General features: G+C 40.9%; 1 protein-coding gene across 3 annotated transcripts in view; it reads left to right on the top strand.

The window, feature by feature from the left end:
- Positions 1–12,463, top strand: part of kif26bb (kinesin family member 26Bb) — a 30,657-nt gene that overhangs the window by 2,681 nt on the left and 15,513 nt on the right. For 2 of the 3 annotated variants that reach the window (XM_065963458.1, XM_065963460.1), the window contains exons 3-7: positions 1,976–2,464; positions 4,457–4,581; positions 5,348–5,519; positions 10,253–10,462; positions 10,973–11,066. In XM_065963458.1, coding sequence (XP_065819530.1) covers positions 1,976–2,464; positions 4,457–4,581; positions 5,348–5,519; positions 10,253–10,462; positions 10,973–11,066 — 1,090 coding nt within the window. The remainder of the gene's footprint in view (positions 1–1,975; positions 2,465–4,456; positions 4,582–5,347; positions 5,520–10,252; positions 10,463–10,972; positions 11,067–12,463) is intronic. The other variant, XM_065963459.1, reaches the window with a different exon arrangement.

Raw genomic sequence — 12,463 nt, forward strand, 5'->3', positions numbered from 1 at the left:
ACGATTCAGTCTTAAGATAATCAGCAGTCAAGACATATAATCTCAGACTTTGTTAATAGAAACGACCTCTTCTCACACATTTTCTCACAAGTGCTGTGTGTCAAAAAGTCAATTAATAAGTGTTATAATATTCATGCAGGCACATCAGTCTGACTCTTTACAGTGCTGCCTCTGGGAGGTTTGCTCACCATCCATCTGTACATTTGTCACCACTAACATCCATCAAACACTCCCATCGACAAAGTAAACCAGTGCCATTCCTGCTCGAGTGGTTTCAAATGAATATTTCATCTGAGACATCCATGTGTCATCCCCACAGTCCTCTCCATTGAGAGAGGCTATTTATTTCCGTCCTCCTAAGTGGGATGGAGCGCAGTGAGAATCGTGTTTTTAAGACACAGAGACCACAGGACAGAGCGGTACACATTTTGAGAAAGAGAGAGGTGGTATCTGGTGACCACAGACATGGTCAGGAGAAATCGGATAAGCCGGCTATACAGTAGCTCCTTTCAGGTTTATTGATCTGAAGACAATTTCTCAAAAACATCTTGGCCTTATAATGACATCATTTTTTATGACAGGTTTGAAATCTGGCTCAGCTTGAAAGTCCAGTCTGGCCACTTCAGCTCATATCTTTTATTTTCCGTCATCATTTGAGTGTGAAGCTGCAATTTGTCCTGATTATTCTGATATATATTTAAAGAGTACTATATCATGAACTTGGCCTTGTTAACCACTGAATATTATTCAATGAAATACAGCTACAGAGTTCCTGATGCTTCAGCACTTTTGGAGTTTTAATGATTTTGCTTTACATAATGATTGGGAGCTCCTCCAGTTCTCCTCTGGGGGAATATGGGTCACTGACTGTGCTGGCAGCTGGCAGGTTGGATGGGAGGGAGGACAGAGTGAGTCTGTTGCATGCTTTTAGATGTCAAGGGCAAAACAAACAGGCCAGGGCCCAAGAATGTCTTTGTCAAGATCAACAGCAAGATGATGGTTTGAGTTTAGTCTAGTTAGATCTGACAGCCTGGCTCCTTCCTCAGGACTCATATGTCAAAAATATTTTTTTAAAGCGGACTGATTTCAACTTTTATAAACCAAATCTTCTCAAAATCATCAAAATATTAACATTTGATATTTATATTCCATTTTGATGAACAACTTTATTTAATCAATATAAGTAATAATTTCTCATTATAGTATTATGGCAGGGGAAACGGATAGCCTCCTAGCGGTTATGTCCCGCGTCCAATGTACGGGGCTTCAGTCCTCATCCCAGCGGCCCTGGGTTCGAATCCGACCTCAGCCCTTTGCTGCGTGTGATACCCCGATCTCTTCTCCAAACATGTCCTGTTTCTCTTCAGCTGTCTGGTCTAATCAAGGCAAAAATGGCAAAAAGAAAAAACTTTCAAAAATGATGCAATGAATCCTTTACCCCCCACTCAAATACAGAAGAAAATATTGCAAAGTCATTGTTTGTATCATTTGTAACAGTGCTTTACCATCTTTTCAGTTTCAACAAGTAACAATTGTTTTTCACAGAAGGAAAAAACTAAAATGAAATGCTTTTTGAACCCGAGCATTTTGTTATTTTCCATGAATTTGGGCTTAAAAACAGAAAGATAACAGTCATCTTTTTTTTTTTTTTACAAAGGTGCAGTATGTAATTTTTTTTTACTGCATTTTTAATTATCAGGGGCAGTAGTCTTAGTTCCATGATCACTTGGCTGAGTGCTAAGATTGAACCTTCCCATGACTCAATTTCCGTGTGCTCAGTGATCAGTAATGTTGTTCTCAAGTCTGAAATCAAACTAAGCCAATTATCTTTGTAATTATATCTTAAAGAAGCCTGTGCTGAATCTCATTAGGTTATTCTCTTTGTGAAAATAGAGCTTATCTCAATTACTGGCAGGTTACTGATTTCCGTTAGTTCATGTAAATTGATTTCCTCTACCTTTGTGTCATTCTGCAGGACTCTAGTGATCTGTCTGGGTTTCTTCATGACAACCTTCGTGTTCATAGTCGCTCCACCAATGAGTCCAGGGACAGAGAGAGGGAGCCGGGCGAGTGCGGAGCCTGTGGTGTAACCCTGAACCAGCTCAAACAGGAGGCTATCCTATTAGCCCTGGGCGGGGGTCAGCCATTAGCGAAGCCCCCCTTTGAACCCAGCTTTAGCATCGGTTCACTGCTGGGACAGAATGACACAAAGCATGGAGACAGAGCTCAACGTGAGGCATCTACAGCTGTGCACCAACCGCGCAGCCTCACCCAGAGTCCTCACACCCCAAGGAGCCCAAGGACCCCTCAGAGGACGCCTCAGAGTACCCCTCAAACTCTCAGACGAAGGGGGCCCAAGCCCCTCAATGTGGACATGGACCGCTGGGTGGAAGAGCAGCAGCAGCTGGTTGCGTCTAAGTCTGCGTCCAACACTGATGGTGTCACCACGCACCCTCACCGCCAGGTACCCCTAAAAGCTTCTCTTACCATTAAATCACACATAACACATCCCCTATGTGCATTCCCCTTTTAATGAGCTATGTGTGCAAAGTACATCTTTATGGGGGAACATGTCAGCAAAGCTATGATTCATGGTGCCTAATCAGAGCCTATTTAGATCCCATGGCCCAGGACGTTGTTTAAAACTACTTTTGCTAATGGAATGGAATTGGGTCATGAATTACCCTTGTCATAAAAGCTGGCCAGTCAGAAAGCACTTGTGATCAATAGGGGGATGGTCATATTTAACGGGGCGGCTGGTGAAATATGCATTACTGTGATGGAAGCTGCACTGCCTTGAGCCCACCCCTCCCTCCCCCAGGTTCCCAGTGAGAAAGGTCATTAACCTATACAAGGTGATCATGTATGTAAGGTTGATGGTTCAACTTTGGCGTTGTAATGGAAGCTGCTTTCCTTACACAGTAAGAGTTTAAAGGAAGTTGTCACCAGTTAATCACAAGGCTTACATATAGAAACAGACAACCAGCCACACTCACATTCACACCTACAGCTAATTTAAAATCACCAATATAGCTAATGAGCAAGTCTTTGGACAGTGGGAGGAAAGTACCTAAAGGAAACCCATGCAAACTCCACACAGAAAGGCCCTTAACAATGGGGATTCAAACCAGGAACCTTCTCGCAGTGAGGCAATAGATTTAGCTTAAACCTGCCCCTTATTAAATAAAAGACTGTGATTGGCTTGGTCTGATGGAGCAGGATTGAAATCTTTCTTTATGGCAGACACATGAACCCAGGTTCATCTTGTTGCCAGGCTACCATTGAACAGGATTGTTGTCAAACTGAGGGATCAGAAGAGGTTGGGTCTTAGTCATTGGAGCGATATGGTCTTGAAAGCGATATTTTTAATTAACATGCTATTCCTAATTGACTAGTTAAATCTAATTTAACGATAACAATGAAACATCTTATTCAAATGTAACTGTTGAGGTCTTTGCTAGACTGTACGAGACATTAGCAAGGCGGGTCCAGTAAAGAGGGCAGATCAATACAGCTTTGTGTGGCTGAGGAGAAATCATACGAGAGGAGTGTAAGTGAAGGACAAAGACGGAGGAGAGGAGACAAAAGAGGAAGGCAGAGAAAATGATAACAGTTGCAGAAGAAGAGACGGTTTAAATGAAATGTTTAAGATTGGAGGCAGGAGAGAGGAGAGAGGGAAAAAACAGAAATTCCAATTCAAAGAAATGGAGTGGGCGGGACAGGAGCACACAGGAAATAATACAGGACTATGTAAAAGCAACTACATGGAGAAATCAGAGCAGACTGAAATAGAAAATAAAGATTATGAAAGGAGATATGAGTCAACAAGAGGGCATGAGGAGTGAAGTGGGGGAGTATACATTATCTAAATGAGCTCTGGTTTCAACTGTATATTAACCCAGCCCTGCCTCGGTACTCCTCCCAGTCTCCTTGCAAATCAACTCCTTCTGCATCAGTGTACAGCACTGACTGGCGGTTTATGCTCAGACCTTATTAAAAGGAAAAAATCTGAGCTGACGTTATGCTGCTGTGAAACATCCTGAGACATCTATGCTGTGTGTGAGAGCACTGTTATACAAAGATGTTCGGCTCAGTAGCTTGGGGCGAAGCTGACTTCATGTTGAACAGTAACATGTTGAATATGTCATGTTGCCTATCCAGTTATTAATGAGAGTATGTTTTCTGTCCCTCTCCAGCCCTGATTCATGTTTAAAGCTAAGAAAACAGCACTACAGCCATAGGTTTATTCTTTATACTTCACATCAAGTAGGATCCATTATAGAACTAATAGTGTATGTTTAACCCCCTGTGCTCTCCGCCTAGATGCCCTACTTAGACAGACGCACCCATACTTGTCCCTAGAGTAATACCATTGCCTTGATAATGGCCCCTTTTGGAGGAGATGCTGGAGTGCAATTACAGATTTGGATTTTTTATAATGAGCGTTCTCCCCCAGCAGGCTGCAGATGATGCTACGCTGGCCTGTGGTGATGTTGGGACAGTGCAGACTAGCTCAAAGATCCCCCACATATCCAGAGTGGTAAACATCGCCAACACTGCTGCAATGTCCCTTTTAGCCAGGTAAGGTATTCAAAACATACATTTAGACAGCAACTGTTGTGTTCAAAAATATTCGTAATCTGCAGCAGGGCAGGCATTGCAAAATCATTTCACAAAATGATAAATGTTCATGAACCAGCCAAACATTTAGTGAAAAAATATGAAATATAGAAATATAAAAAATATTTTGTGCAATGCAAAAAAATCTGTACGAAAAAACATTTTGTGAAATGAAAAACATTTTGTGAAATGAAAAACATTTTGTGAAATGCAAATACATTTCAGGAGATGCACATTTTTTAAATGGGAATTTTGAGAAACGCAAAAATGATTTTTCAAACGAAATGCAATATTTCACTTACTGCAAAAAACAGAGACTGGAAAGGGTAGGAGCAAAATACTTGTTTGTGATTGGACAAAACAAAAGTCCTTAGCAAGTCATAGCAACAGTTTACCTTTTACAGTTTTCTCTTTCCACAGCGAATTTCAACAAAGTATGAAAATATTGAGTTATCTTTTGTTCTATTCAACCACGTGATACTAATGGTCACTTTACAGAGCAGCCTCTGACATCAGTGTGTATTAATGTGTAGGTGTGACCTGCAGTGTAAAAACACTTTGAGTACTCAGAAGATTTACAATTTACCGTTGACAGGTAGTGTATAGTCCTTCCCTTTCTGTTTTCTGAAATGTTTTTGCAGTTTATCTTCAGGGCCACCGTAGCGTATGGCCTGGCTACACCACAAGTATCTGTGGAATGACATGCCACCTCCCTCCTTCTCTGCAGGGCAGCCGAGAAGCTCAACCTGACACTGAGGAAAAGGGGCCAGGCTTCTGATCCGGCTCCCGCTCATTTCTCCACCTGCTTCAGGGAGATGATCCAGAAAAGCCCGCCACCCGTACCCTCCTGCCTGCTCCAAGCTGCCACTAGGACCAAAGACTCACCCAGTGTTGGCAAGGTACAGTATAAAGCTTCAGATTTTTCAATAGATCAACATTTTTCACTGAATCCTTTTTGGTTTGGGTTGAAATTGGTGACAATTCTAGCATTTTTGGGAATTAATTTTTGAATAAAAGATTCATTTTCATTAAAGAGGGACACACCAGTTAGATTTAGTAAACCAGTAAACATTTGATGAGCTTTGCCTCTCCTAAATCTCTGTCATCATGGATAGATTTACTGACATCAACTTCTTACTGTGTTTTAATTATCTTGTACATTACCAGGAAACAAAAGGATGTCTTGCTGCAAGAGAGGCTACTTGTTGAAATTGTGGTAGCATAATTGGACTCAGGCTCTTTAGCCAATGTGGAAAACTACTTTCTAATAGCCATAAGGGAGCAACTTCACTGCTTGCAGAAAACACTCTAATGTATACTGGTCTACCAGAAAATCACCCATGACCGTTATGACTTGATTCATAACGTAAGTTAACTTGGACTCATCACAAAAGTATTGTGTTCATTTTGTTAATTATATTCCCATTTTAATATACCATAAAGTAGTTTAGTCATGTCACACAGAATCTATAATGTGTGTCACAAGGGATTTAAGCCATGTATTAACGGCTTTAAGCCTTACAGTATACACAAGGCTTCCATAAGTCAGTATTATTCAAAAAGTAGATAGATAGCCGTGTCAGCTGTTTAATAGTGTGACATCATAGCAGCCCAACACATTGTAGCCAGCTATTAATTAAGTTAAACGTTCAAGAAGAACAGGGACACAGTAAACAGGGGACCCTTTGGGTAGGATCGGTACCCTTGGCACCCCAGCAGAAGCGTTAACAAAAAAGTAGGACGGTATGGATCCCTTATTTTGGTACCATTCCAAACTTTTGATGGTGGAAACGCCAATAAATGGGTGCTGTACCGAACCGAACTGAACCGGACCGCTTGGTGGAAACGGGGCTAATGTACATTTACAAGACCATTTTGGGCCACTTTGTAACTTATATTGCAATATGTAAAAACCTACAGTATAGGTCTATATCTGTGGTGATATATAGCACCATCCTCCTCGTCCACATCCACCACCTTGGAAGTGTTTTTACCGCCCTTGTTCCAGCATAAAGAGATCACAGTCAATTTGGAGGAGATCCTATATCCCCCCCTTCTTTATGATACACTGTAATGTGGTGCTAATGTCTCCATCTTGTTCCTCCCCTCCTCTCCACTCCCCTCCTCTGGGAGAGAAAGTGGGGAGATCAATATGGCTGCCTGCCCTCCCCTTGTCTCAGATGGATGGACTCTTGGGTTCAGTCTAGAGTTACAGATAAGGGCTCTGAGAGACCCCACACACCTGCCCGAGCACTCAGCTCAGTGTGCCTCTGCGTGCCAGTTTCTATGTGTGTGTAACAACGGTAAAGAAGGTTCTCTGCTTGTGGAAAAGGTCTCTTGAATAATTGAACCATCATAAATAGAGTTTGACACATGTTCAATGACGTTAGGGAGCCACTTCTTGCATAAGGTTTTCAAATTATGAAGAGGAAAGAGAAAAAAAAACCTTCGCAGAACTTATCATGCAGCAGATGGAAGATGGCTTGCATTCGGTCAATAAGAGATGATGTCATGGTGGTGTAATGCAGTCCTGGACAATTTCAAGAAAACCACAGTCAGCTGGGTGTTACGGCGCACATGGTTACTTGCGATCTTGAAGACCTGAATCCTGATTAAGAAAAATGTAATTGGCTTATATACCTTATTAGAGCATATTGTCTATTGTGAAGTGCATCTTGTCTTGTCTTGTTGCAGACTAAGACCTATGAGCCTTGTTAAATGACTGTAAGAGTCGGGATCTAACTTAATTTAAGACCCTTAAATCCTCTAAATCCTTGGGCTTCCGGTGGAGAGCTGCATTAAGGAATTAATGTCATGACATGTGGAAATATAGCAGGAGGTATGCATTGCCATGCAGCTGTAAGTGCATGTATGGTCCCTGCATTAATTGAATGAGCTGGCTGTCGACTGCAGACTCAACAAAATCCAACCTGAGACAACATACGGCTCATTTTTGTTGGAAAAATCAGGCGACGGCTATGAAGCACAAGAGCAGATTTTATTAAAGGGAACCAATTTGCTTCAATTAAGCGATGTGAGAAACATTTACGACGGCAAAGAACACCATCTTCAGTTCACCTTCGTAATGCTCAAATCTAACTCATAATGACGTTAACTAATTTGTTCTGCAAGGTTTCCCCTTTTCAACCGATGTCTCTCCTAACTCATGTTGCATAAAATAACATCTTACCCTCCAATGGCTGAGCATCAGGGGCTCCAAGCGGAAGTCTTACTGTTACTTCCACCTCACAGCATCATTTAATGTCAGCCTCCTGAGATAAAACCCATGTTTTGGTAAACGGTAAGCCTTGAATTCCTTTTTTCAAAATGCATTTTACATAAGAAAATGATAACCTGTAACTGACTACATGGCGGGCAGCTGTGAATATTTTGTCTACAAATATTAAGAGACTTCTCACTGTGTCAGTGCCCTCACGTCTCTGGATGCAAAGACTCGGCGATGACTAAGACTCGCTTGAATTTTACATGAGGATATTTTTGAACTTGCTGTTTTGAAACTCATTGTTTTTTAATGTTTCCCCTCGGTGCTCAGATTTATTTTCAAAAGTTTATGTTACCTGTACGCTGCTCTCATTCTCTGCTTAAGATCTCAGGCTTTTTTTGAAAATCACTTACATACAGTACATGTTGTTCTGTAAAAGCTACCCAGCCATTACATTTAATAAGTAATGGAACAGGCTTCTCTTTTAAGTTGTATTTGAAACTGCTCACCCGTTCTGCATTTATCTTCTATACAGTATGAATACAGGGGTAAGTGGAATTGTCGTTTTAACTTAACTCTTGTAGGAGTCATTGCACTTCTGTCCCTGAAGGTTTTTACAAGCCGATTTCGCTTTGACCTCTACAAAGTTTAACTGGTATAAAGCTAGATTCATATTAGCCAGGGTAGACTGCAATGAGGCTTTTTTATGAGGTCAAAACCTTACATCATGAATGAGTCTGTTCACTGAAATCACAAAAATAACATCTATGTTTGAACTTGCCACTTAATCTATTTATTTATGCATACAAACTGTTTCAGTGCTAAACCAGGTTTGGATCTGTCCACTGATATTTGGCCTCAGGAGATTAGAACAGGGGCTCCCAAGCTTTCAGCCGCAGACCCCCAAAATAACGGAGCTAACAGCTGGGGACCCCCATTGTCCCCGAGGGTGGTTAAAACCTTTAATGTTGAGCACAGCCGGGCACACTATGAGGCCTGTCCAAATAGTGGCATTAGAACAGCCCAAACAGAAAGCTAGAAGCAGAACACACAGAATCTCTTGAACTATGATTTTGTTTGTATTTTAATATTAATGGATAAGATATGCTGTTTTAAAGTTTTGGGAAAGAAACTCGCATCCCCCCTCTCAGTGTCTGGATTAGAAGGATTTGGCATTTTTGTAATGTCATTCTTGACATTTTGCTTACAGTATTGAAAATTTCCTTTTAAATATGACTTCGACTCACATCCTGCACTTGAGCTCCTAACAGCTGGATTTTGAGCTGATGCTAATATCTGCATGTCAACATGGTCATTAGAACAATGCTAACATGCTGATTTAGACCAATGCTAACATGCTGGAGTTTCTGTATTTAGCAGCAGAATTTAGCAGACCTTAAATATCTTACTTGATGACCAGATTCATTAGGTTTAGTCTAACTTGATGAACCTCTTAAGTCCACTTACCAAATGGATGGTAAATGGAGTTGAGCTTGTATAGCGCATTTTTAGTCTCCTGACTACTCAAAGTGCTTTGTACACCGCAGGCCACGTTTACACCGCATTCAGACACTGATGGCAGAGGCTGCTATGTAAGTATTAACGAACCCCATTTATATATGGGCGATATGGACCAAAACTCACATCTCGATATTGTTTAGCTAAATGGCGATCCTCAATATATATATATCGATATGTCTTTTATTAACGGTCAAAACACAGGAAAAATAAACTACCCGTTTTTGAATTTATAAAGTAATATTTTATAATAAAATTTTTCCTTGAATACAATAAAAGAGAGAGAGAGGAGGAGAAGAGTGACAGACAGACAGTCATCATCAGTGAGATGAGAAAAAGGTGAACTGGCAGCTCTAACGTTATTTTAATGCAACATAAACTAAATCGATATTATACCCTATATCTTGTTTGGAAATATATCGATATATCTTTAAAACTTGATATATTTCCCAGCCCTAATCAAACCTCCGACCTTCTGGTGGCTGCTTCTACCACTGATCCACAGCCGCCCCAGTTATCAATATGTTCTCTACACAGGGTTGGCTGAGGCTGCTGATATGTCATTAGTTTTGCATGTATCTGGTCCTTAATGACGGTACAGTACTAATAACATTTCTAAACCTGGTCTGATGGTGTGAGACGTGAAAGTGAAAGGAGAGTCCATCGAAGAAAGGACAACCATTAAAGTATGGACCAAATGTCATGGCTATCTATCTAATTCTTGTCTATTCAAATGGAAGAATGTCAGACATACTGACATTAATTTTATTAGGGCCATGCTGCTACTGGGACTATGCTCACCTCATGCAATTGAATACATCAGTTGCAATTCTACAATTTATATCATACTGACATTTCCATCTTGCTTCTATCTCCTTTTTATATGTACAGGTCAGAGTCATGCTGAGGGTGAACCCAACACTGTTCGAGGGCCAAAGCCAACCACCTGTTCTCCGTGTTGAACCGTCCAAGAATAGAGTCATCATAATGGAGCCAATCAGCAAAAGCCAAACACACTCCACAATGACACTAGACAGGGATAGCAAACGTCTTGTGAAGACCTTCAACTTCGATGCTGTCTATCCTCAAGAGTCAAGCCAGGTTTGGCTCTTTTTCCTGATTATTGCTGAACATAATATGAAGATATGGTTTTAAATATTAGGGTTAGGGTTAGGTTTAGATTTAACCCTAATCCTAATCCTAACCCTAACCCAGGAGCAATTTGGGGTTAATTGTCTTGCCCAAGGACACATGGGGATCAAACACGTTAAATTTCTGGTTGTGAGACCAGACTCTACCACTGAGCCACAGCCGTCCCACTAAGGTGGCATACTGTTTATTTTCCTCACCATTCAATGCATATTTTCCCTCTGTTTGTCTCCTCTGTCTGCTGACCTAAAAACTGATAGGGCCTGAATAGAACTAACAATTACACCACCCTTCAATTCAACCGTTTCCCAGCTTGCTTACAATGTCTGAGCCAAAGGGAATTGACAGAATCAGTATGACTTCCTCCTCTTCTGCAGATTTTTTTTAACGTTTCAACAGATGTGTTTTTCAGTGCGGCTATGAATCATGAGACGCTCGCTGTTCTTTGTCTTCTCTGACCAGGCTGAGGTGTGTGCAGGCGTCTTGGCTGACGTCATCCGCTGTGTGCTCAGTGGAAGCGATGGATGTGTTCTGGGTTTGGGATGTGCTGATGTGGGTGAGTAATCGGTCACTGTGAGAGGCCATGGGTTAAACTCTTAAAATGAGAGTGGGGTGCTTTTATCTGTAATCCCCCCTTCCCCCTATTTCTCTGTCCCACTCTGGCTATCATTCACCCTTTCTTTACCACTTAAAGTCCATGTCTCCATTTTCTTTCTCTGCCCTCTTATCTGCCTTAATATACATTTTCTCTATCCTTCTTTTTCCCCACAGTAATGACAGAAAAGTGTTGCTCTTTCAACTGTCTCCCCCTCAGTCTTTCATATTTCACCTGTTCCTGCGTAAATAAAAGCCCATTCATCAATTATGCAACACTATTGCTTTTTTAAAAGCCCACCACAAGCTGATAGAGATTTCAACATGCTGCACAAAATGACACAAATATTTTTTTTTATTTTGCTGAGACCCTGAGATTGGACGGGACTGTGCACAAAATGGACTGTAATATGTTGCTATTAGAGAGATGGGACCCTGCACTTAGCGTCGGTCAAGAGGTTTAATAGATTTGCAGCAACGCACACTACAGCGCACACTCACTCAAACACACACACACATACACACACACACACAGGGTAAGGACAGGGTCTCCTTGGCTCTGTTTTTTCACATGACGCCATTCTCCGTAAATCTGATTGAATTAGTTGCCCAATACAAACTACATGTGGCCCCCAGCCAGGGGATATCAATCTCATCCACAGAGTACTATTCGCTCTGAATAGGCAGCATGGCCTTTAATTGGAGTAAACCAATTCTCTTATCCTCATTCAATTAGAGTTGGGATAAGACAGGAGAGGGTAAAAAAGGCCCATAACTCAGAAGTATTGTGGGGCAAAAATGCACACAGAATATATTGTATGTATATTTGTATATTTATATATCAGATTCAGAATCAGCTTTATTGGCCAGGTGTGCTGAAACACACAAGGAATTTTACTTTGGTAAACTGTGCTCTCTTTGTACAAAGGTATAACATTAAATATCAACAATAAACCCAAAAATAAACAAATAAGCAAAGACTTATATGTACAAGGCTAAATAGGATAATAGTGCAGTGGTGAGTAGCGCATATATATGTATATATATACAGTATATATATATGATTCTTTATAACAGCTCTTAATCTGCTCTGCCTTTATTTTACATTTTTAGAACTTTATGTGTTAATTCCTGTGATTTTTTAAATGCTTCTGCAGTTTGGTCTTTTGCATATTAGATATGGATATATTGTCTTATAATATGCAGGACGAGCTGCAGACAAGTTTTACCCGTAGGCTGTATAAAACATGGATGTAGTCTCAGTGATGACACCCAGTAATGGCAGTTGCCATATTGGAAATGCCGTCTCAAACTAACTTTGGTTCATTTAGAAACTGGCAAAGAGTTGGAGCTGAGGCG

This window comes from Labrus bergylta, chromosome 15, assembly GCF_963930695.1.
Source record: "Labrus bergylta chromosome 15, fLabBer1.1, whole genome shotgun sequence".
In the NCBI taxonomy this organism is placed as follows: Eukaryota; Metazoa; Chordata; class Actinopteri; order Labriformes; family Labridae; genus Labrus; species Labrus bergylta.